Consider the following 22,731-nt stretch of genomic DNA (forward strand, 5'->3'; position numbering starts at 1 on the left):
TATATATATATATATATATATATATATATATATATATATATATATATATATATATATATATATATATATACATACACACACACACACATGTATAGATACATATATATGTATATACACATATACATACATATACACACATACATACACATTATATATATATATACACACACACACCCACATATATATATATATATATTAATACGCATACATACATACATACATACATACATACATATACACCCCCACACACATATATATATATATACACACACACACATTTTTATATATATATATATATATATATACACACACCCACACACACACACACACACACACATACAACCATACATATTTATATATACATACACACATACATGCAACCATACATACATAAATAATTCTATATTGTGTTTTGGAAAAAAGTTGTCTTAAACAATTCATTTAAAAAACAATACAAAACAAAACATTTGTATGCATGTTTAAATATATTCTGTTTCTTCTTTCCTTCATGGATCTAAACTTTACCGTTGCCAGTATTTTTCCCCCCTATATTTATATTGTAATATTTTCAGAATGTGTTTGTTCTATTTTTGGCCAAAGTAAGACAAAGAAAAACAACAAAGTGCACACACTCACTAATAAGTAACACATTTTTCCCAATGTCTAGTATTCATCCGCATGGTCATGCTTTATTGGCAACTTTTCAAATTGCGTAATGATACAAAATCAGAGAAAATAGAGAGAAAAACAATTGTTTTAAATGGAAATGTGTAAAAAGGATATCTGCAGTGTGGTCGGTTTGACGGTTAAAAGATGCTGATCACTTTTTTCCCCTGAAATAAAAGGCTTTTTTTTTTTTACCCCCATGTGTTTACACTAGGGGTGTCCAAAGTGCAGCCCGGGGGCCATTTGCAGCCCGGGGGTTAAATTTTAACGGCCCCACGGCACATTCTAAGAATACAATTGGAAAAAATTAAAAACAAAAAGTGTTATAAAAGATCAAACAGGTGATATATAACAAGAAATTATTGCAATGCTTACTCTTATAACACAAAGCTGCCATACAGGCTGTTTCTTTCTTTAAAACATAATAATGAATCAAAATAAATGTCATTTTAAATTATTGACCTATTCAAGGCTCAGATTACGTCACATTAAATATTACACTTAAAAAAATGTTTGGGGGGAAAATGTTGCATATTTTGTGTTTTGCCATACAAAAAACTGAGCTGTTTTTTTGTTTTTTTTAAAGAATGGCCTAAAACATACAAACAACAAAAAAACAACATTAAAACTTAAAATTGACGGATATATCTGAAGTTGATCTCGAGATTATTGTGCTAAAAGTAAACAGTAAAACATTTTTATATTTTATTTTTCAACACTTTAATAAGTAGGACACTTTTGGATCCCCAATTATTTTAGTGTGATTTTTTTTAAGTGTCATTGCTCAAAAACATAATAATGAATCAAAATCCAAAATTAAGGCTCCAATTATATAATCTCAAATATTCCACCTAAAAAAGTTATTGGGTGTTTTGCCATACAAAAAATTGAGCTGTTTTTTTTTTTGTTTTTGTTTTTTTAAAGAAGGGCCTAAAACATACAAACAACAAACGTAAACAACATTAAAACTTAAAATTGACGGATTTATCTGAAGTTGATCTCGAGATTATTGTGCTAAAAGTAAACAGTGAAAAAATATTAAATTTTTTAACACTTTAATGATTAGGACACTTTAGGATTCCCAATTATTTTAGTGTGATTTGTTTTTAAGTGGCATTGCTCAAAATATAATAATGAATCAAAATCCAAAATTATGGCTCCAATTATTATATAATCTCAAATATTCCACCTAAAAAGAGTTATTGGGTGAAAAAATTGCATATTTTGTGTTTTTTCCATTTTTTTTTCCTAATGTTGATCTAGAGATTTAAAACTTGAATAATAATGAAAATAGTTATACTGAATATGACAAAATAATAATAAAAAAAAAATTAATGTCATTTTAAATTATTGACCTATTCAAAACTCAGATTACGTCACATTAAATATTCCATTCAGAAATTTTTTGGGAGGAAAATGTTGCATATTTTGTGTTTTGCCATACAAAAAACTGAGCTGTTTTTTTTTTTTCTTAAAGAAGGGCCTAAAACATAGAAACAACAAACGTAAACATTAAAACTTAAAATTGACGGATATATCTGAAGTTGATCTCGAGATTATTGTGCTAAAGTAAACAGTAATTTTTTTTTAATATATTTTATTTTTTAATACTTTAATGAGTAGGACACTTTTGGATCCCCAATTATTTTAGTGTGATTTGTTTTTAAGTGTCATTGCTCAAAAACATAATAATGAATCAAAATCCAAAATTAAGGCTCCAATTATTATATAATCTCAAATATTCCACCTAAAAAAGTTATTGGGTGAAAAAATTGCATATTTTGTGTTTTTTCCATTTTTTTTCCTAATGTTGATCTAGAGATTTAAAACTTGAATAATAATGAAAATAGTAATACTGAATATGACAAAATAATAATGAATCAAAATCCATGTCATTTTAAATCATCGACCTATTCAAGGCTCAGATTACGTCACATTAAATATTCCATTTAGAAATTTTTTGGGGGGAAAATGTTGCATATTTTGTGTTTTGCCATACAAAAAACTGAGCTGTTTTTTTTTTTTTTAAAGAAGGGCCTAAAACATACAAACAACAAACGTAAACAACAATAAAATTTAAAATTGATGGATATGTCTGAAGTTGATCTCGAGATTATTGTGCTAAAACAGTAAAAAATTGTTTTTATTTTTTAACACTAATGAGTAGGACACTTTTGGATCCCCAATTATTTTAGTGTGATTTGTTTTTAAGTGTCATTGCTCAAAAACATAATAATAAATCAAAATCCAAAATTAAGGCTCCAATTATTATAAAATCTCAAATATTCCATCTAAAAAAGTTATTGGGTGAAAATATTGCATATTTTGTGTTTTTTCCATTTTTTTTCCTAATGTTGATCTAGAGATTTAAAACTTGAATAATAATGAAAATAGTAATACTGAATATGACAAAATAATAATGAATCAAAATTAATGTCATTTTAAATTATTGACCTATTCAAGGCTCAGATTACGTCACATTAAATATTCCACTTAGAAATTTTTTTGGGGGAAAATGTTGCATATTTTGTGTTTTGACATACAAAAAAATGAGCTGTTTTTTTTTTTTTTTTAAAGAAGGGCCTAAAACATACAACAAACGTAAACAACAATAAAACTTAAAATTAACGGATATATCTGAAGTTGATCTCGAGATTATTGTGCTAAAACAGTAAAAAATTGTTTTCATTTTTTAACACTTTAATGAGTTGGACACTTTTGGATCCCCAATTATTTTAGTGTGCTTTGTTTTTAAGTGTCATTGCTCAAAAAATAATAATGAATCAAAATCCAAAATTAAGGCTCCAATTATTACATAATCTCAAATATTCCACCTAAAAAAGTTATTGGGTGAAACAATTGCATATTTTGTGTTTTTTCCATTTTTTTTTTCCTAATGTTGATCTGGAGATTTAAAACTTGAACAATAATGAAAATAGTAATACTGAATAATGACAGATTTTTAATATTTTTTGGACCAAAATGTATATTTTCTATCTATATATTGCATTGGTTTTTAAAATAAAAAATATGAAAATGGCCCCCGCTTGCTTTGATTTTTCAGTGTGCGGCCCTCAGTGGAAAAAGTTTGGACGCCCCTGGTTTACACCATTGATTTTCTGATGGATCTCCACTTTTATGATGAGTACACTTCTTAAAATGTCCCATAGAGATGCAACAAAATGTGCGGTTGATTCGTTTTATTCTATCCGTGGACATTTGAGAATTTAACCTCGTGCATCCTAAACCTCCGAATCCAACCAAAATCTAAATTCGATGGTGAGCTTTTGAACTAAAACTTTTCTTCCTTTCCCGCCACCCCCGCAGATTGAATGTTCCAGCATATCAGAATACTCGGAAAGAATCATCAAGTCCAACCACCTCGAGAGCGGTAAGAGCCACTCTCCTTTCTGCAAACAATGGCCGCTCATTAGGAACACTTACAAAGTCCAAGAATGACAATGTATCAGAAAGCCGTTATTGAGTTCCTGTAGACAACCACAGTGTATTCAACCGGGTATGCTATTGATCATGCAATGGATCATTGGTTTACCATGAATTAATTAACGAGTTGAAAAACTTCTTCGGTGTCATGATCTGGGGTTTAGATCATGTTTTGTTTAGTTATGTTCTTTTAGTTTTGGACTCCATTAGTTCCTGTTTTTGTGCAGTCTTGTTTGTTTCAGTTTTGATGACGACTCAGTAGTTCCACCTGCCTCATTTGTTCGGATCACGCACCTGCTCTAATCAGAGACTATTATTATTTAAGCCTGTTTTGTCAGTTAGTCGTCCTGGCGACATTGCTCTTTCCGTGCTCTGTGTTGATTTTTTTTCGTGCTCGTTTCATGCCACAGGTTTATGCTTGTTTCCATGCGATTGTTCGCTTCATGCTACGCAAAGTATGTTTTGTTTTTTCATGCCACAGTTAGCGAGTTTTTGTCTCTTGTCCATAGTTCTGTCAAAATGTTAGTTTTTGTACCTCCTTGAGTGAGAAGATAATTAAATATGTTCCTACCTTCAAGCCTGGTCCAGAATAGTCTGTTTACGTCCCGGGAGAACACTCCACCCCCCGTTTTGACATTGGGGTGTTACCATTTAGTGGTCAATTGTACGGAATATGTACTGTACTGTGCAATCTACTAATACAAGTCTCAATCAAGTTCCACCTCAGAAAACACTTGGCTCTCCAAGTACCGTCATAATGATCAACATTAAAATACAGGAGCGTAGTAGGCCTAAGTGTTTTGACATTCGGGTATTACCATTTAGTGGTCAATTGTACGGAATATGTACTGTACTGTGCAATTTACTAATACAAGTCTCAATCAAGTTCCACCTCAGAAAACACTTGACTCTCCAAGTACCGCCGTAATGATCAACATTAAAATACAGGAGCGCAGTAGGCCCAAGTGTTGATTAAAACAAGGCAGATGTTTTATTTAACAAGTATGTTTAATATTGTTGGCCACTGTAGCATTATACAAAGTTCGAACAGTAACACTGTGTTTGAAGATTTAATTAAGTCATTATTTGGCCTACCACTAGATGGAGCCCACGTGCCAGTAGTGATGCCACAGTTTGGGAATCACTGCAATAGGTCAGCTTCCAAAGCTTTTTATGTGCTAGAAAAAAAGTTTGGGAACCACTGATCAAACGTAAACGAGTACTCACCACATTTGTCCGACTGTTGAAGATTTGGTGCTGCAACCTCTTGTTCGTCCTTAATTTTATATCCGCACTGTCAGGCTCTGTCCGTCTTGAACCCCGAGATGCAGAACATGGTGAAAATAACTCAAAGTACAAAAAAACAAGGTAGTAACAGTGAAGCTCGGAAGTGAACTCGGGAACATGCAACAGAAGCTAAACAGGAAACGGGGATCCAGTCCTGTGTGCAAGGCAGGCTGGTAAATAAAGAAGCCTGATTGGCAACCTGGAACAGGTGAGCCCAGATTGCCAATCAGGGACAGGTGAGGGAGACAGTGTTCAGGCCAGAAGAGGAGGGGTGAAGTAAAACAAAAAAAAGAGCGATGTTAGTTTTGGACTCCATTAGTTCCTGTTTTTTGTGCACTGTAGTTTGTTTTGTTTGCGTATTAGTTTCACCTGCCTTTTGTGTTCGGGACGCTCACCTGGCTCTAATCAGGAGTCATTATTTAAGCCCGCCTTTGCGAGTCAGTCGGCCTGATGTCATTATTTGTGTCATGCAATGCCATAGTTTATGCTAAGTGTTTACCTCAGGCCTGGCCAAGTAAGTCGTGTTTGTTTCATGCCACAGTTTATGCTGCTTGTTTACCTCATGCTCTGCCAAGATTTATTGAGAAGATTAAAATATGTTCCTACCTGCAAGTCCTGTCCGGAGTGATCCGTTTGCATCACGGGTAAACAAACCTTGCAGCAAGCTGCGTCCCCCACAACCCCGTCTTGAAAAAAGGAACTTAATACAGAAATAAGGAAAAATACAAAATAAAGCAAACAAACAAATTGAGTAACAAGCTTCACGCTGACAGTCCCGCACGTTAACCAGTGGCAGGCCGTGCGTTTCCCACCTAGGCCTTCAGTGATGTCTGACTTCAAAGACTACCTCTCAAAATACTATCATTTATGTCACCACATAAACGGGCGGTATAGCTCGGTTGGTAGAGTGGCCCTGCCAGCAACTGGAGGGTTGCAGGTTCGATTCCCGCTTCCGCCATCCTAGTCACTGCCCTTGTGTCCTTGGGCAAGACACTTTACCCACCTGCTCCCAGTGCCACCCACACTGCTTTAAATGTAACTTAGATATTGGGTTTCACTATGTAAAGCGCTTTGAGTCACTAGAGAAAAGCGCTATATAAATATAATTCACTTCACTTCAAATGACCATTGCTGGAAAAATTCTATACAGGAACACATTTACGCCCTACTGTGCATTGAAACACATCAACAATGTACAAAATGTGTCATTTTGTGGCGCATTTAAAAATCAATACCACCCCATCAGCAATTACAACATTTTTTGTGTAATGTCAAAATTGAATCACGCTTTTTCCATCTGGTAATCTGATGGTCCAGTCTGGGTTTGGAGGTTGCCCGGAGAACGCTACATTTCGGACTGAATTGTGCCGAGTGTGACATTTGGTGGAGGAGGAAATATGGTGTGGGGTTGTTTTTCCCCAGGAGTTGGGCTTAGCCTCTTAGTTCCAGTGAAAGAAACTTTGAATGCTCCAGGATACCAAAACATTTTGGACAATTCCATGTTCCCAACCTTTTGGGAACAGTTTGGAATGGGCCCCTGCCCTTTCCAACACGACTGTCCACCAGTGCACATAGCAAGGTCCATTAAGACATGGATGAACTTGACTGGCCTGCACAGAGTCCTGACCTGAACCTGATAGAACACCTTTGGGATGAATCAGAACGGAGACTGAGAGCCAGGCCTTCTCAAATATCAGTGTGTCATTTTGTGGCGCATTTAAAAATCAATACCACCCCATCAGCAATTACAACATTTTTTGTGGTACTGTCAAAATTGAATCAGGCTTTTTTCCATCTGGTAATCTGATGGTCCAGTCTGGGTTTGGAGGTTGACAGGAGAACGCTACATTTCGGACTGAATTGTGCCGAGTGTGACATTTGGTGGAGGAGGAATTATGGTGTGGGGTTGTTTTTCCCCAGGAGTTGGGCTTAGCCTCTTAGTTCCAGTGAAAGGAACTTTTAATGCTCCAGGATACCAAAACATTTTGGACAATTCGCTCTTCCAATATGACTGTCCACCAGTGCACGAAGCAAGGTCCATAAAGACATGGATGAACTTGACTGGCCTGCACAGAGTCCTGACCTGAACCCGATAGAACACCTTTGGGATGAATCAGAACGGAGACTTCTCAAATATCAGTGTGTGACCTCACCAATGGGATTTTGGAAGATTGGTCAAAAATTCCTATAAATAAACTACACAACCTTGTGGACAGCCTTCCGAGAACAGTTGAAGCTGTAATAGCTGTAAAAGGTGGACCTGCATCGTATTGAACCCTGCAGGTTAGGAACGGGATGGCACTTCAATTTCATCTGTGAGTCGAGGCAGGTGGCCAAATTCTTCAGTCTGTAGTTTGGAGTTAGAACAAAGAAAGTCATTATGAGGATGAGCGGGGATCAGAAGTCATTAAGATAGACTTTTCTGTCCCACTTCAGTAAACAAACGCTCAGGCAGAGCAAACATAAATGCCATCTTGGTCACACTTTTCTATTAAACACTATCATAGTACAAATATTTTTTTCTTTTCAAAGCCAACATCGACTTTCACGTTCCAGCCCGCCTGTTTGAGACTCCGGAAATAGAAATCTTTCAAAGAAGAGAAATGTGCATGAATATCCTCCCGAGCCAGCCTTCTCTGCAGTTTGTGTGTTGCATAACGGGTCTACTTTTCTCTTTTTTCTTCTTTGAGATGTGTAAGAAAGACTGAAAACAGATGCACTCTGCTGAGGACGCTGGTTCTTAGGAAGATACAGAGCCATTAAGTTCAGTGTGATGGCTGATAGCACTGTCGTTAGATTCATATTTCATTGGGGGCCAATGTGTATGTGTGTATAAATTGTATGTACACAAACACTGTGAAAACTGAAATCTAGGTAATGTTTACGGTAAAATGTACAAATCTATTTGTACAATGTAAAAAAAAAAAAAGCATAATAATCATATACTGTACATAAGCAATTATCCAATAATATCATGAGGCAAATCGTTATAAATTCATATTCATAAAGTATCTATTGTTACAAGGGCAGCCAGAACTGCGATGTGGCCCAAATGAAAATGAGTTTAACACCCCTGCTCTAGAATAACAGTACTCTTACTTTCTAAAGTCTAGATCAGGGGTCACCAACGCGGTGCCCGCAGGCACCAGGTAGCCCGTAAGGACCAGATGAGTCGCCCGCTGGCTTGTTCTAAAAATAGCTCAAATAGCAGCACTTACCAGTGAGCTGCCTCTATTTTTTAAATTGTATTTATTTTCTAGCAAGCTGGTCTCGCTTTGCTGGACATTTTTAATTCTAAGAGAGACAAAACTCAAATAGAATTTGAAAATCCAAGAAAATATTTTAAAGACTAGGTCTTCACTTGTTTGAATAAATTCATTTATTTTTTTTACTTTGCTTCTTATAACTTTCATAAAGACAATTTTAGAGAAAAAATACAACCTTAAAAATGATTTTACGATTTTTAAACACATAACTTTTTACCTTTTCAATTCCTTCCTCTTCTTTCCTGACAATTTAAATCAATGTTCAAGTATATTTATTTGTTTTATTGTAAAGAATAATAAATACATTTTAAATTACTTCTTCATTTTAGCTTCTGTTTTTTCGAAAAATTATTTTTGTGAAATACTTCTTCAAACTTATTATGATTAAAATTCCCAAAAAATATTCTGGCAAATCTAGAAAATCTAGTATCAAATTTAAATCTTATTTTAAAGTCGTTTGAATTTCTTTTAAAATTTTTGTTCTGGAAAATCAAGAAGAAATAATGATTTGTCTTTGTTAGAAATATAGCTTGGTCCCATTTGTTATATATTCTAACAAAGTGCAGATTGGATTTTAACCTATTTAAAACATGTCATTAAAATACTGAAATGAATCTTAATCAGAAAAAATTACTAATGATGTCCCATAATTTATTTTTTTTAATTTCTTCAAAAAGATTCGAATTAGCTATTTTTTCTCTTCATTTTTTTAGGTTGAATTTTAAAGAGTAGAAATTGAAGATAAACTATGTTTCAAAATGTAATTAGCATTTTTTTCGTGTTTTCTATTCTTTTAAACCGTTCAATTAAGTGTTTTTTTTAAATCATTTATTCTCTACAAAAACATTCAGTAAAAGGAAAAAAAATGTACGACGGAATGACAGACAGAAATACCCATTTTATATATATATATATATATATATAGATTTATTTATTAAAGGTAAAGTGAGCAAATTGGCTATTTCTGGCAATTTATTGAAGTGTGTATCAAACTGGTAGCCCTTCACATTAATCAGTACCCAAGAAGTAGCTCTTGCTTTCAAAAAGGTTGGTGGCCCCTGCTCTAGATCAACGTGCTTCAAATAAATGTAAAAAGTAGTCATCTGAATAATGACGAGAGTAAGAGTGAATATTTGGTGAAGATAATACTTAAATACTGAGTAACTGGTGGGTAAAATCCACATTTTTGAGTAGCCATTTTCTATAGCTCATTTTTAATGGTACGAGCACTACGACCATATTCAGTCCGTGTGTGTGTGTGTGTGTGTGTGTGTGTGTGTGTGTGTGTGTGTGTGTGTGTGTGTGTGTGTTTGTGTTTTTGTCTTTCTATACTTCTTGAAACATTAACACAGAAAAGTACCTTCCATATGAGGACTGGTGAACAAGTTAGGACCAAAATAATGGTTCCAATACGGAAAACCATTGCATCTAATAATCCAGGGCTCGGGAACCTTTTTGGCTGAGAGAGCCATGAAAGCCAAATATTTTAAATGTGGAGTTTGCATGTTCTCCCCGTGAATGCGTGGGTTCCCTCCGGGTACTCCGGCTTCCTCCCACTTCCAAAGACATGCACCTGGGGATAGGTTGATTGGCAACACTAAATTGGCCCTAGTGTGTGAATGTGAGTGTGAATGTTGTCTGTCTATCTGTGTTGGCCCTGCGATGAGCTGGCGACTTGTCCAGGGTGTACCCCGCCTTCCGCCCGATTGTAGCTGAGATAGGCGCCAGCGCCCCCCGCGACCCCGAAAGGGAATAAGCGGTAGAAAATGGATGGATGGTATTTCCGGGAGAGCCATATCATAATTTTTTAAGACTGAATACAACTAAATGTGTGCATTTTTTAAGTAAGACCAACATTTTTAGAGTATAATAAGTCTCTAATTCTTTTTAATAACATTGTTATTTCTTGAACAGGCGCTCTAGAAAACAGATGGATGGATTAAAATGCATGAGAATGTTTTATATTTTGAACGTTATTTTTAACATTGTGATCACCAGCGGAATTATTCATTACTCATCGTGTTAAGCAATGTCAGTTAAGATTTATCTGAGAGCCAGATGCAGTCATCAAAAGAGCCACAGGTTCCCTACCCCTGTAATAATCAAAATTAGAGTGGTCCCAAAAAGGACGAATTTCTCAAATTGACTGTGTGTTTTAAAAGTGCTCCCTCTCTGGTCAACATATGATATAACAAGTGTGTAAAAAATTGAAGTGCTCCCCCTCTGGCCAAAATATGTAGTGATAAGTGTGTGTAAGAAATTGAAATGCGCCCCATTTGGCGAAAATTAATTTAAAAAAAATAGAATACATATACATATATATATATATATATATAAATATATATATATATATATATATATATGTAATAACAAAGTAAATAAGGAAGATTTAAAAAAAATACAATAAAATTACAAAAAAAAAGTAAGAACTAAAAGCTTACTTTTTTATATTTGCATAGTTTGCATATATCAATGTTGTAAATACAAATATTTATATATGTAGAAAGGGTGGTCCTAAAGAGGTAGGCATTTTTCGGCGGTCTCAAGAAGGTAAGAAATACAAAAACGTGTGTGTGTGTGTGTGTGTGTGTGTGTGTGTGTGTGTGTGTGAGGGATTTGTGTGACAGAGAAACAAATTATTATAGCATCAACTACAAAACATTCACATTTCACAGTCAATTTCCCCACTGTGGGATAAATAAAATCTCTTACTCCATCGTACTTATGACGTTATAACAGGCCTAATGTTATGTGCAGCTAAAATATATATAAAAAAAAAAGTTTTCTCAATTTGGAATTTGGATTTGTATTGGCTGAAATGGGAATTGTTTTAATGACAAGGGTGACAGATCATGATACAAATTTTTTTTTTCGTACTTGGTAAGTACACCTTGGAGATTTTCGCCTCAAGAATACCAGGTTTGCTTGTTTTCCGGCTGTAAGAAGTCTCTCGGATTATAAATGAATATACCGATGATATTAATAAATATAGAAATTGTAATGAAATTTAATAAAATAAAGTACAAAAATAAGTAAAAGTAGGCTTCGTCACATAGACACAAGAAAAAGTAAGTTGAATAAAACTACTCTAACTATAACAATTTCCCCAAAAATGGGGAAAATTGACCATGTTACCAATTTCCTGCAGTAATGTACTCTACTGTATGTGTATTGTTTATGCACTCATACATCTTAGACGTCTCAAATGTATTTCAACAGATCTATCAATTTGTGTTGCAGTGATCACCATCATCAACGGAAAGGTGGAGGAAGTGGAGCTTCCTGTGGAGAAGGTTGATATCATTATATCAGAGTGGATGGGCTACTGTCTCTTCTACGAATCCATGCTGAACACGGTCATCTTCGCCAGGGACAAGTGGCTGGTACGAACTCTGTGTGAGGACGCATCCATAATGTTTTGTTGTAAACTCAACGCCAAAAAAACGGATGTGCTGATTATCGGTCCTGCTAGACACCGACCTCTATTTAATAATACAACTCTAACATTTGACAACCAAACAATTAAACAAGGCGACACGGTAAAGAATCTGGGTATTATCTTCGACCCAACTCTCTCCTTTGAGGCACTCATTAAAAGCGTTACTAAAACGGCCTTCTTTCATCTCCGTAATATCGCTAAAATTCGCTCCATTCTGTCCACTAAAGACGCTGAGATCATTATCCATGCGTTTGTTACGTCTCGTCTCGACTACTGTAACGTATTATTTTCGGGTCTCCCCATGTCTAGCATTAAAAGATTACAGTTGGTACAAAATGCGGCTGCTAGACTTTTGACAAGAACAAGAAAGTTTGATCACATTACGCCTGTACTGTATATACCTTTATATACATATATACATACATATATACCTATACTGTATATACCTTTATATACATATATACATACATATATACCTATACTGTATATACCTTTATATACATATATACATACATATATACCTATACTGTATATACCTTTATATACATATATACATACATATATACCTATACTGGCTCACCTGCACTGGCTTCCTGTGCACTTAAGATGTGACTTTAAGGTTTTACTACTTACGTATAAAATACTACACGGTCTAGCTCCATCCTATCTTGCCGATTGTATTGTACCATATGTCCCGGCAAGAAATCTGCGCTCAAAGGACTCCGGCTTATTAGTGATTCCCAAAGCCCAAAAAGAGTCTGCGGGCTATAGAGCTTTTTCATTTCGGGCTCCAGTACTCTGGAATGCCCTCCCGGTAACAGTTCGAGATGCCACCTCAGTAGAAGCATTTAAGTCTCACCTTAAAACTCATTTGTATACTCTAGCCTTTAAATAGACTCCCTTTTTAGACCAGTTGATCTGCCGTTTCTTTTCTTTTTCTCCGATGTCCCACTCTCCCTTGTGGAGGGGGTCCGGTCCGATCCGGTGGCCATGTACTGCTTGCCTGTGTATCGGCTGGGGACATCTCTGCGCTGCTGATCCGCCTCCGCTTGGGATGGTTTCCTGCTGGCTCCGCTGTGAACGGGACTCTCGCTGCTGTGTTGGATCCGCTTTGGACTGGACTCTCGTGACTGTGTTGGATCCATTATGGATTGAACTTTCACAGTATCATGTTAGACCCGCTCGACATCCATTGCTTTCCTCCTCTCCAAGGTTCTCATAGTCATCATTGTCACCGACGTCCCACTGGGTGTGAGTTTTCCTTGCCCTTATGTGGGCCTACCGAGGATGTCGTAGTGTTTGTGCAGCCCTTTGAGACACTAGTGATTTAGGGCTATAGAAGTAAACATTGATTGATTGATTAACAATCAGGTCACATGACAATTGCTTGACGTAAGGAAAGCGATTATTTAACGTGCGTAAAGCAGTAAGAGACTCTCGGGTCTTTTTGATTGTCCCTTAGATGATGGAGGAATTTTTATTTTAGCAAACTGTGTTGAATAAAAATTGACGTTAAGCATGTATACACTATATTGCCAAAAGTATTTGGCCACCTGCCTTGACTCACATATGATCTTGAAGTGCCATCCCATTCCTAACCCATAGGGTTCAATATGATGTGGGTCCACATTTTGCAGCTATTACAGCTTCAACTCTTCTGGGAAGGCTGTCCACAAGGTTGCGGAGTGTGTTTATAGGAATTTTCCACCATTCTTCCAAAAGCGCATTGGTGAGGTTACATACTCATGTTGGTCGAGAAGGCCTGGCTCTCAGTCTCCGTTGTAGTTCATCCAAAAAGTCTTCTATCGGGTCCAGGTCAGGACTCTGTGCAGGCCAGTCAAGTTTATGCACACCAAACTCTGTCATCCATGTCTTTATGGACTTTGCTTTGTACTCTGGTGCACAGTCATATTGGAAGAGGAAGGGGCCCGCTCCAAACGGTTCCAATGCATTGCTTGCTTATTTGTGTTTTTAGTTACAGGGATTTTTCATAATTACTTTTAAAACATTTTGGCACAAAAAAATAAATAAAAACATTTCCCTAATCGGATTTTAAGGTTTTTGGGTGATTTTAGTCCCAACATAGTAATATACTATATCAAAATGACAAAAAAACAATAAAAAAACTATTCACACATTACATTAATCTGTAAAAAAAAAAAGGTAACGAGGTAAAGACAAAAGTACATGAAAAACACTACACTGGAACCCAAAGGGTTAATTAAAGTGCAGCCATGACAACTACAGTTTCTTATTTCAAACCAATTTACCACAAAATTGTATTAAAGCGATGTTTACATTGGGTAAAACAATGACAGCATGGCCACACATAGAGATGGACACCGTTAACATTTGAATCGATACGGTACCAATTTCCAGTACCTGGTAATCAATACCAGCGACTATATTGATACATTTAATTGTTTAATCAAATGGAATTGTTTTTTAACATTTAAAACTGAGCTGTCCAGTTATCATCTTGTTTTCTTAAACCTCATTAAACTGTATTACAGTACATAGTAGCAGTTGCAATTCCAATACATGAGATGGCAGTATTGTGTAGACTATTGTGTTGTCTTAGCCAGGAAGTAGTCTTTGCCATTGAGTTGAATGTGCTCGTCTTTTCTTTCCTTGCACCCTACAAAGTGTTTTAACTGTAAGTAGTGTACTTATTACACACCAGTTGTGTAAATCGCTAACATTAATCAATAGTACGTCTATGGATAACCCAATGTTATTTGCCATCAAGATAGCATATTTTGAATAATGTAGACCAGGGGTCACCAACCTTTTTGAAACCAAGAGCTACTTCTTGGGTACTGATTAATGTGAAGGGCTACCAGTTTGATACACACTTATATAAATTGTCAGAAATAGCCAATTTGCTCAATTTACCTTTAATATACATATATACATATATATACATATATATATATATACATATATATATATACATATATATATATACATATATATATATATATATATATATATATATATATATATATATATATACATATATATATATATATATATATATATATATATATATATTATATACATATATATATATATACACATATATATACATATATATATATATACACATATATATACATATATATATATACACATATATATACATATATATATATATATACACATATATATATACATATATATGTATATATATATATATATATATAAATATATATATGTAAATATATATATATATATTCATTCATTCATCATCTTCCGCTTATCCGAGGTCGGGTCGCGGGGGCAGCAGCCTAAGCAGGGAAACCCAGACTTTCCTCTCTCCAGCCACTTCGTCTAGCTCTTCCCGGGGGATCCCGAGGCGTTCCCAGGCCAGCCGGGAGACATAGTCTTCCCAACGTGTCCTTGGTCTTCCCCGTGGCCTCCTACCGGTTGGACGTGCCCTAAACATCTCCCTAGGGAGGCGTTCGGGTGGCATCCTGACCAGATGCCCGAACCACCTCATCTGGCTCCTCTCGATGTGAAGGAGCAGCGGCTTTACTTTGAGTTCCTCCCGGATGGCAGAGCTTCTCACCCTATCTCTAAGGGAGAGGAAACTCATTTGGGCCGCTTGTACCCGTGATCTTATCCTTTCGGTCATGACCCAAAGCTCATGACCATAGGTGAGGATGGGAACGTAGATCGACCGGTAAATTGAGAGCTTTGCCTTCCGGCTCAGCTCCTTCTTCACCACAACGGACCGGTACAACGTCCGCATTACTGAAGACGCCGCACCGATCCGCCTGTTGATCTCACGATCCACTCTTCCCCCACTCGTGAACAAGACTCCTAGGTACTTGAACTCCTCCACTTGGGGCAGGGTCTCCTCCCCAACCCGGAGATGGCACTCCACCCTTTTCCGGGCGAGAACCATGGACTCGGACTTGGAGGTGCTGATTCTCATTCCGGTCGCTTCACACTCGGCTGCGAACCGATCCAGCGAGAGCTGAAGATCCCGGTCAGATGAAGCCATCAGGACCACATCATCTGCAAAAAGCAGAGACCTAATCCTGCGGTTACCAAACCGGAACCCCTCAACGCCTTGACTGCGCCTAGAAATTCTGTCCATAAAAGTTATGAACAGAATCGGTGACAAAGGACAGCCTTGGCGGAGTCCAACCCTCACTGGAAATGTGTTCGACTTACTGCCGGCAATGCGGACCAAGCTCTGACACTGATCGTACAGGGAGCGGACCGCCACAATAAGACAGTCCGATACCCCATACTCTCTGAGCACTCCCCACAGGACTTCCCGAGGGACACGGTCGAATGCCTTCTCCAAGTCCACAAAGCACATGTAGACTGGTTGGGCAAACTCCCATGCACCCTCAAGAACCCTGCCGAGAGTATAGAGCTGGTCCACAGTTCCACGACCAGGACGAAAACCACACTGTTCCTCCTGAATCCGAGGTTCGACTATCCGACGTAGCCTCCTCTCCAGTACACCTGAATAAACCTTACCGGGAAGGCTGAGGAGTGTGATCCCACGATAGTTGGAACACACCCTCCGGTCCCCCTTCTTAAAGAGAGGAACCACCACCCCGGTCTGCCAATCCAGAGGTACCGCCCCCGATGTCCACGCGATGCTGCAAAGTCTTGTCAACCAAGACAGCCCCACAGCATCCAGAGCCTTAAGGAACTCCGGGCGGATCTCGTCCACCCCTGGGGCCTTGCCACCGAGGAGCTTTTTAACTACCTCAGCGACCTCAACCCCAGAAATAGGAGAGTCCACCACAGATTCCCCAGGCACTGCTTCCTCATAGGAAGACGTGTTGGTGGGATTGAGGAGGTCTTCGAAGTATTCCTTCCACCTGTCCACAACATCCGCAGTCGAGGTCAGCAGAACACCATCCGCACCATACACGGTGTTGATAGTGCACTGCTTCCCCTTCCTGAGGCGGCGGACGGTGGTCCAGAATCGCTTCGAAGCCGTCCGGAAGTCGTTTTCCATAGCTTCCCCGAACTCTTCCCATGTCCGAGTTTTTGCCTCCGCGACCGCTGAAGCTGCACACCGCTTGGCCTGTCGGTACCTGTCCACTGCCTCCGGAGTCCTATGAGCCAAAAGGACCCGATAGGACTCCTTCTTCAGCTTGACGGCATCCCTCACCGCTGGTGTCCACCAACGGGTTCTGGGATTGCCGCCCCGACAGGCACCAACTACCTTGCGGCCACAGCTCCGATCTGCCGCCTCGACAATAGAGGTGCGGAACATGGTCCACTCGGACTCAATGTCCAGCACCTCCCTCGTGACATGTTCAAAGTTCTTCCGGAGGTGGGAATTGAAACTTTGTCTGACAGGAGACTCTGCCAGACGTTCCCAGCAGACCCTCACAATGCGTTTGGGCCTCCCAGGTCTGTCCGGCATCCTCCCCCACCATCGCAGCCAACTCACCACCAGGTGGTGATCGGTAGAAAGCTCCGCCCCTCTCTTCACCCGAGTGTCCATAACATGAGGCCGCAAATCCGATGACACAACTACAAAGTCGATCATGGAACTGCGGCCTAGGGTGTCCTGGTGCCAAGTGCACATATGGACACCCTTATGTTTGAACATGGTGTTTGTTATGGACAAACTGTGACGAGCACAAAAGTCCAATAACAAAACACCACTCGGGTTCAGATCCGGGCGGCCATTCTTCCCAATCACGCCTCTCCAGGTTTCACTGTCGTTGCCAACGTGAGCGTTGAAGTCTCCCAGTAGGACAAGGGAATCACCCGGAGGAGCACTTTCCAGTACTCCCTCGAGTGTTCCCAAAAAGGGTGGGTACTCTGAACTGCTGTTTGGTGCATAAGCACAAACAACAGTCAGGACCCGTCCCCCCACCCGAAGGCGGAGGGAGGCTACCCTTTCGTCCACCGGGTTGAACTCCAACGTACAGGCTTTGAGCCGGGGGGAAACAAGAATTGCCACCCCAGCCCGTCGCCTCTCACTGCCGGCAACGCCAGAGTGGAAGAGGGTCCAGTCCCTCTCGAGAGAAGTGGTTCCAGAGCCCTTGCTGTGCGTCGAAGTGAGTCCGACTATATCCAGCCGGAATTTCTCGACTTCGCGCACTAGCTCAGGCTCTTTCCCCCCCAGTGACGTGACGTTCCACGTCCCAAGAGCTAGCTTCTGTAGCCGAGGATCGGACCGCCAAGTGCCCTGCCTTCGGCTGTCGCTCAGCTCACAATGCACCCGACCTCTATGGCCCCTGCTATGGGTGGTGAGCCCATTGGAGGGGTGACCCACGTTGCCTCTTCGGGCTGTGCCCGGCCGGGCCCCATGGGAACAGGCCCGGCCACCAGGCGCTCGCCATCGTGCCCCACCTCCGGGCCTGGCTCCAGAGGGGGGCCCCGGTGACCCGCGTCCGGGCGAGGGAAATCTGGGTCCATGATGTTTCTTCTTCATAAAGGTCTTCGAGCTGCTCTTTGTCTGATCCCTCACCTAGAACCTGTTTGCCTTGGGAGACCCTACCAGGGGGCTTTATGCCCCCGGACAACATAGCTCCTAGGATCATTGGGACACGCAAACTCCTCTACCACGATAAGGTTGCAGCTCAGAGAGGAGAGGAGATATATATATATAAATATATATATATATATATATAAATGATAAATGGGTTGTACTTGTATAGCGCTTTTCTACCTTCAAGGTACTCAAAGCGCTTTGACACTACTTCCACATTTACCCATTCACACACACATTCACACACTGATGGAGGGAGCTGCCATGCAAGGCGCCAACCAGCACCCATCAGGAGCAAGGGTGAATATATATATATATATATATATATATATATATATATATATATATATATATATATATATATATATATATATATATATATATATATATATATTTATATATCCATCCATTTTCTACCGCTTATTCCCTTTTGGGGTCACGGGGGGCGCTGGCGCCTATCTCAGCTACAATCGGGCGGGATATATATATATATATATATATATATATACACAAAATGGGTATTTCTGTCTTCATTACGTCGTACATTTTTTTTCCTTTTACGGAAGGTTTTTTTGTAGAGAATAAATGATGAGAGAAACACTCAATTGAACGGTTTAAAAGAGGAGAAAACAGGGAAAAAAATGAAAATTACATTTTGAAACATAGTTTATCTTCAATTTCGACTCTTTAAAATTCACAATTCAACCGAAAAAAAAGAAGAAGAGAAAAACTAGCTAATTCGAATCTTTTTGAAAAAATTAAAAAAAAGAATTTATGGAACAACATTAGTAATTTTTCCTGATTAAGATTAATTTTAGAATTTTTATGACATGTTTTAAATAGGTTAAAATCCAATCTGCATTTTGTTAGAATATATAACAAATTGGACCGAGCTATATTTCTAACAAGATTTTCCAGAACAAAAATTATAAAAGAAATTCCAAAGACTTTGAAATAAGATTTAAATTTGATTCTACAGATTTTCTACATTCGCCAGAATAATTTTTTTGAATTTTACTCATAAGTTTGAAGAAATATTTCACAGATATTCTTTGTCGAAAAAACAGAAGCTAAAATGAAGAATTACCTTAGTGTATTTATTATTCTTTACAATAAAAAAATAAAAAAATTACTTGAACATTGATTTAAATTGTCAGGAAAGAAGAGGAAATAATTTAAAAGGTAAAAAGGTATATGTGTTTAAAAATCCTAAAATCATTTTTAAGGTTGTATTTTTTTCTCTAAAATTGTCTTTCTGAAATTTATAAGAAGCAAAGTAAAAAATAAAAAAAAGAATTTATTCAAACAAGTGAAGATCTAGTCTTTAAAATTTTTTCTTGGATTTTCAAATTCTATTTGAGTTTTGTCTCTCTTAGAATTAAAAATGTCGAGCAAAGCGAGACCAGCTTGCTAGTAAATAAATACAATTTAAAAAATAGAGGCAGCTCACTGGTAAGTGCTGCTATTTGAGCTATTATTAGAAAATGCCAGTGCGCGACTCACCCCTGATGTAGACTATCAATCAATCAATAAATCAATGTTTATTTATATAGCCCTAAATCACAAGTGTCTCAAAGGGCTGCACAGGCCACAACGACATCCACGGTTCAGCGCCCACATAAGGGCAAGGAAAAACTCACAACCCAGTGGGACATCAATGAGAATGACTATGAGAAACCTTGGAGAGGACCGCAATTGTGAGACCGAATGCAATGGACGTCGAATGGGTCTGACATAATATTTTGAAAGTCCAATTTAATATGTGTTTGTGGTACATTGGTTTGAAATAAGAACTAACTGTACTTTTCAGCGCCTTCTTCTTGCTTTGTTGGCATGAAAAATTGCAACATTACCTAGATATAGGAGTCCAGTTTGAGGGCCTGACTGCTTGTTTCCTGGCACGAGGGATTGAGCCGGTGCTGAGCCTGCAACCAGATATGACGTCATGTGCAACAAAAATATTAAAATATTCACTGTTTAGTGAAGTGAATTATATTTATATAGCGCTTTTCTCTAGTGACTCAAAGCACTTTTACGTAGTGAAACCCAATATCTAAGTTACATTTAAGCCAGTGTGGGTGGCACTGGGAGCAGGTGGGTTAAGTGTCTTGCCCAAAGACACAAGCGGGGATCGAACCTGGAACACTCAAGTTGCTGGCACGGCCACTCTACCAACCGAGCTATACCGCACCACGTTTAAGTTCAGGTAAATCGGTAGCATCGACGGACTTTGGTACTGAATTCAGGACCCATTTCTAGTCATGAAGGACAACATCGTACCCCACTGGGTTCCTCCCTCCTGAGAACCAGAGTCCTTTGCAGAGGACATTTTTTTTTGGTTATGTTTTTCTAAACACAAATGTGCACTGCAAAAGGCCCTGGTTCTCAGGAGAGAATGTAACGTAGTAACAGTCTTTCAGCAAATCAGCAGGTCCCAATAAAAAGGTCAGCTGAAGCTGTTAAATGACATTGAAATGTTGTAGAGGCTGTGGCAAAGACACAATTATGATAACGTAGTCCCCAAAGGCCTTTTAGAAGTTGATGAATCTTAAAGGGGAACATTATCACCAAACCTATGCAAGCGTCAATATATACCTTGATGTTGCAGAAAAAAGACCATGTGTTTTTTTAACCGATTTCCGAATTCTAAATGGGTGAATTTTGGCAAATTAAACGCCTTTCTGTTTATCGCTCTTTTAGCGATGACGTCAGAACGTGACGTAACCGAGGTAACACACCCGCCATTTTCATTTTCACATTACAAACACCGGGTCTCAGCTCTGGTATTTTCCGTTTTTTCGACTATTTTTTGGAACCTTGGAGACATCATGCCTGGTGGGTGTGTTGTCGGAGGGTGTAACAACACTAACAGGGAGGGATTCAAGTTGCACCACTGGCAAGAAATCTGCCGCCAGACCCCCATTGAATGTGCCAAAGTGTCTTCACATTTGACCGGCGATGCTAAGACAGACATGGCACAGAGATGTATGGATAACCTGCAGATGCATTTGCAACCATTAAGTCAACAAAATCACAAAGGTGAGTTTTGTTGATGTTGTTGACTTATGTGCTAATCAGACATATTTGGTCACGGCGTGACTGCCAGCTAATCGATGCTAACATGCTATGCTAATCGATGCTAACATGCTATTTACGCTAGCTGTATGTACATTTGAAACTACATACCCACGTTTAATGCGAAACAAACACTTACCAATCGACGGATTTAAGTTGCTCCAGTGTCACAAGATGCGAAAGTCCTGATCGTTTGATCCGCACATTTGACCGACGATGCTAATAAGGCAGCCATGCTATGGGCCACTTTATTAGGTACACCCACGCTATGGCCGAATAGCATCAATAGCTTCAATTTCTTCTTCAATTTCGTTTTCGCTATCTGCCTCCATACTCCGACCATCTGTTTCAATACATGCATAATCTGCTGAATCGCTTAAGCCACTGAAATCCGAGTCTGAATCCGAGCTAATGTCGCTATATCTTGCTGTGGTAACCGCCATGTTGTTTGTATTGGCAGCACTGTATGACGTCACAGGGAAATGGACGGGTAAATATAGCGAAGGTGAAAATCAGGCACTTTGAAGCAGTTTTTCGGGATATTCCGGGGAGGTGTAAAATTTTGAAAAAAACTTTGAAAAATAAAACAAGCCACTGGGAAATGATTTTTATTGTTTTCAACCCTTGTGATAATGTTCCCCTTTAAAGATTTAATTTGCCATTTATGTGTCGTTTTCTCATTTGTCAATTAGAAACCAGGTGGATTAATGTTTCCTGATCGAGCCTCTTTGTACGTTTTGGCCATCGAGGACAGGCAGTATAAAGACTTCAAAATACACTGTGAGTACAATCATTGTGCATGTGTGTGTGTGTGTGTGTAGAAATGATAAAACATTACAGAGTGTCAAAAACACGCAGTTTTGTTTTTTCATCCCTCCGAATGATTGTGCATCCGTATCATCTCACTCCCAACCCACCGGGAGGGCTGTGGGCAGACTCTGCTTCTGGACACAATGTAACAGAAGAGTGCCAAAGCCATTGTTAAACGCTCTCATAAATCCCCACAAGTGAAAGCTGGTGGTAAAAAAAAAAAAAAGACAAAAGTTCTTTTAAAGCCCTCCTCCAAATTGGTCGGC

At 38.6% G+C, this 22,731-nt stretch overlaps 1 protein-coding gene across 1 annotated transcript in view; it reads left to right on the forward strand.

Annotated features, from left to right (window-relative positions):
- Positions 1 to 22,731, forward strand: part of LOC133563643 (protein arginine N-methyltransferase 8-B-like) — a 103,865-nt gene that overhangs the window by 45,524 nt on the left and 35,610 nt on the right. Inside the window, exons 4-6 of the mRNA XM_061917902.1 lie at positions 3,994 to 4,057; positions 11,904 to 12,046; positions 22,348 to 22,435. Of these exons, the coding sequence (XP_061773886.1) occupies positions 3,994 to 4,057; positions 11,904 to 12,046; positions 22,348 to 22,435 (295 nt within the window). The remainder of the gene's footprint in view (positions 1 to 3,993; positions 4,058 to 11,903; positions 12,047 to 22,347; positions 22,436 to 22,731) is intronic.

Source organism: Nerophis ophidion, linkage group LG12, assembly GCF_033978795.1.
Source record: "Nerophis ophidion isolate RoL-2023_Sa linkage group LG12, RoL_Noph_v1.0, whole genome shotgun sequence".
NCBI lineage: Eukaryota > Metazoa > Chordata > Actinopteri > Syngnathiformes > Syngnathidae > Nerophis > Nerophis ophidion.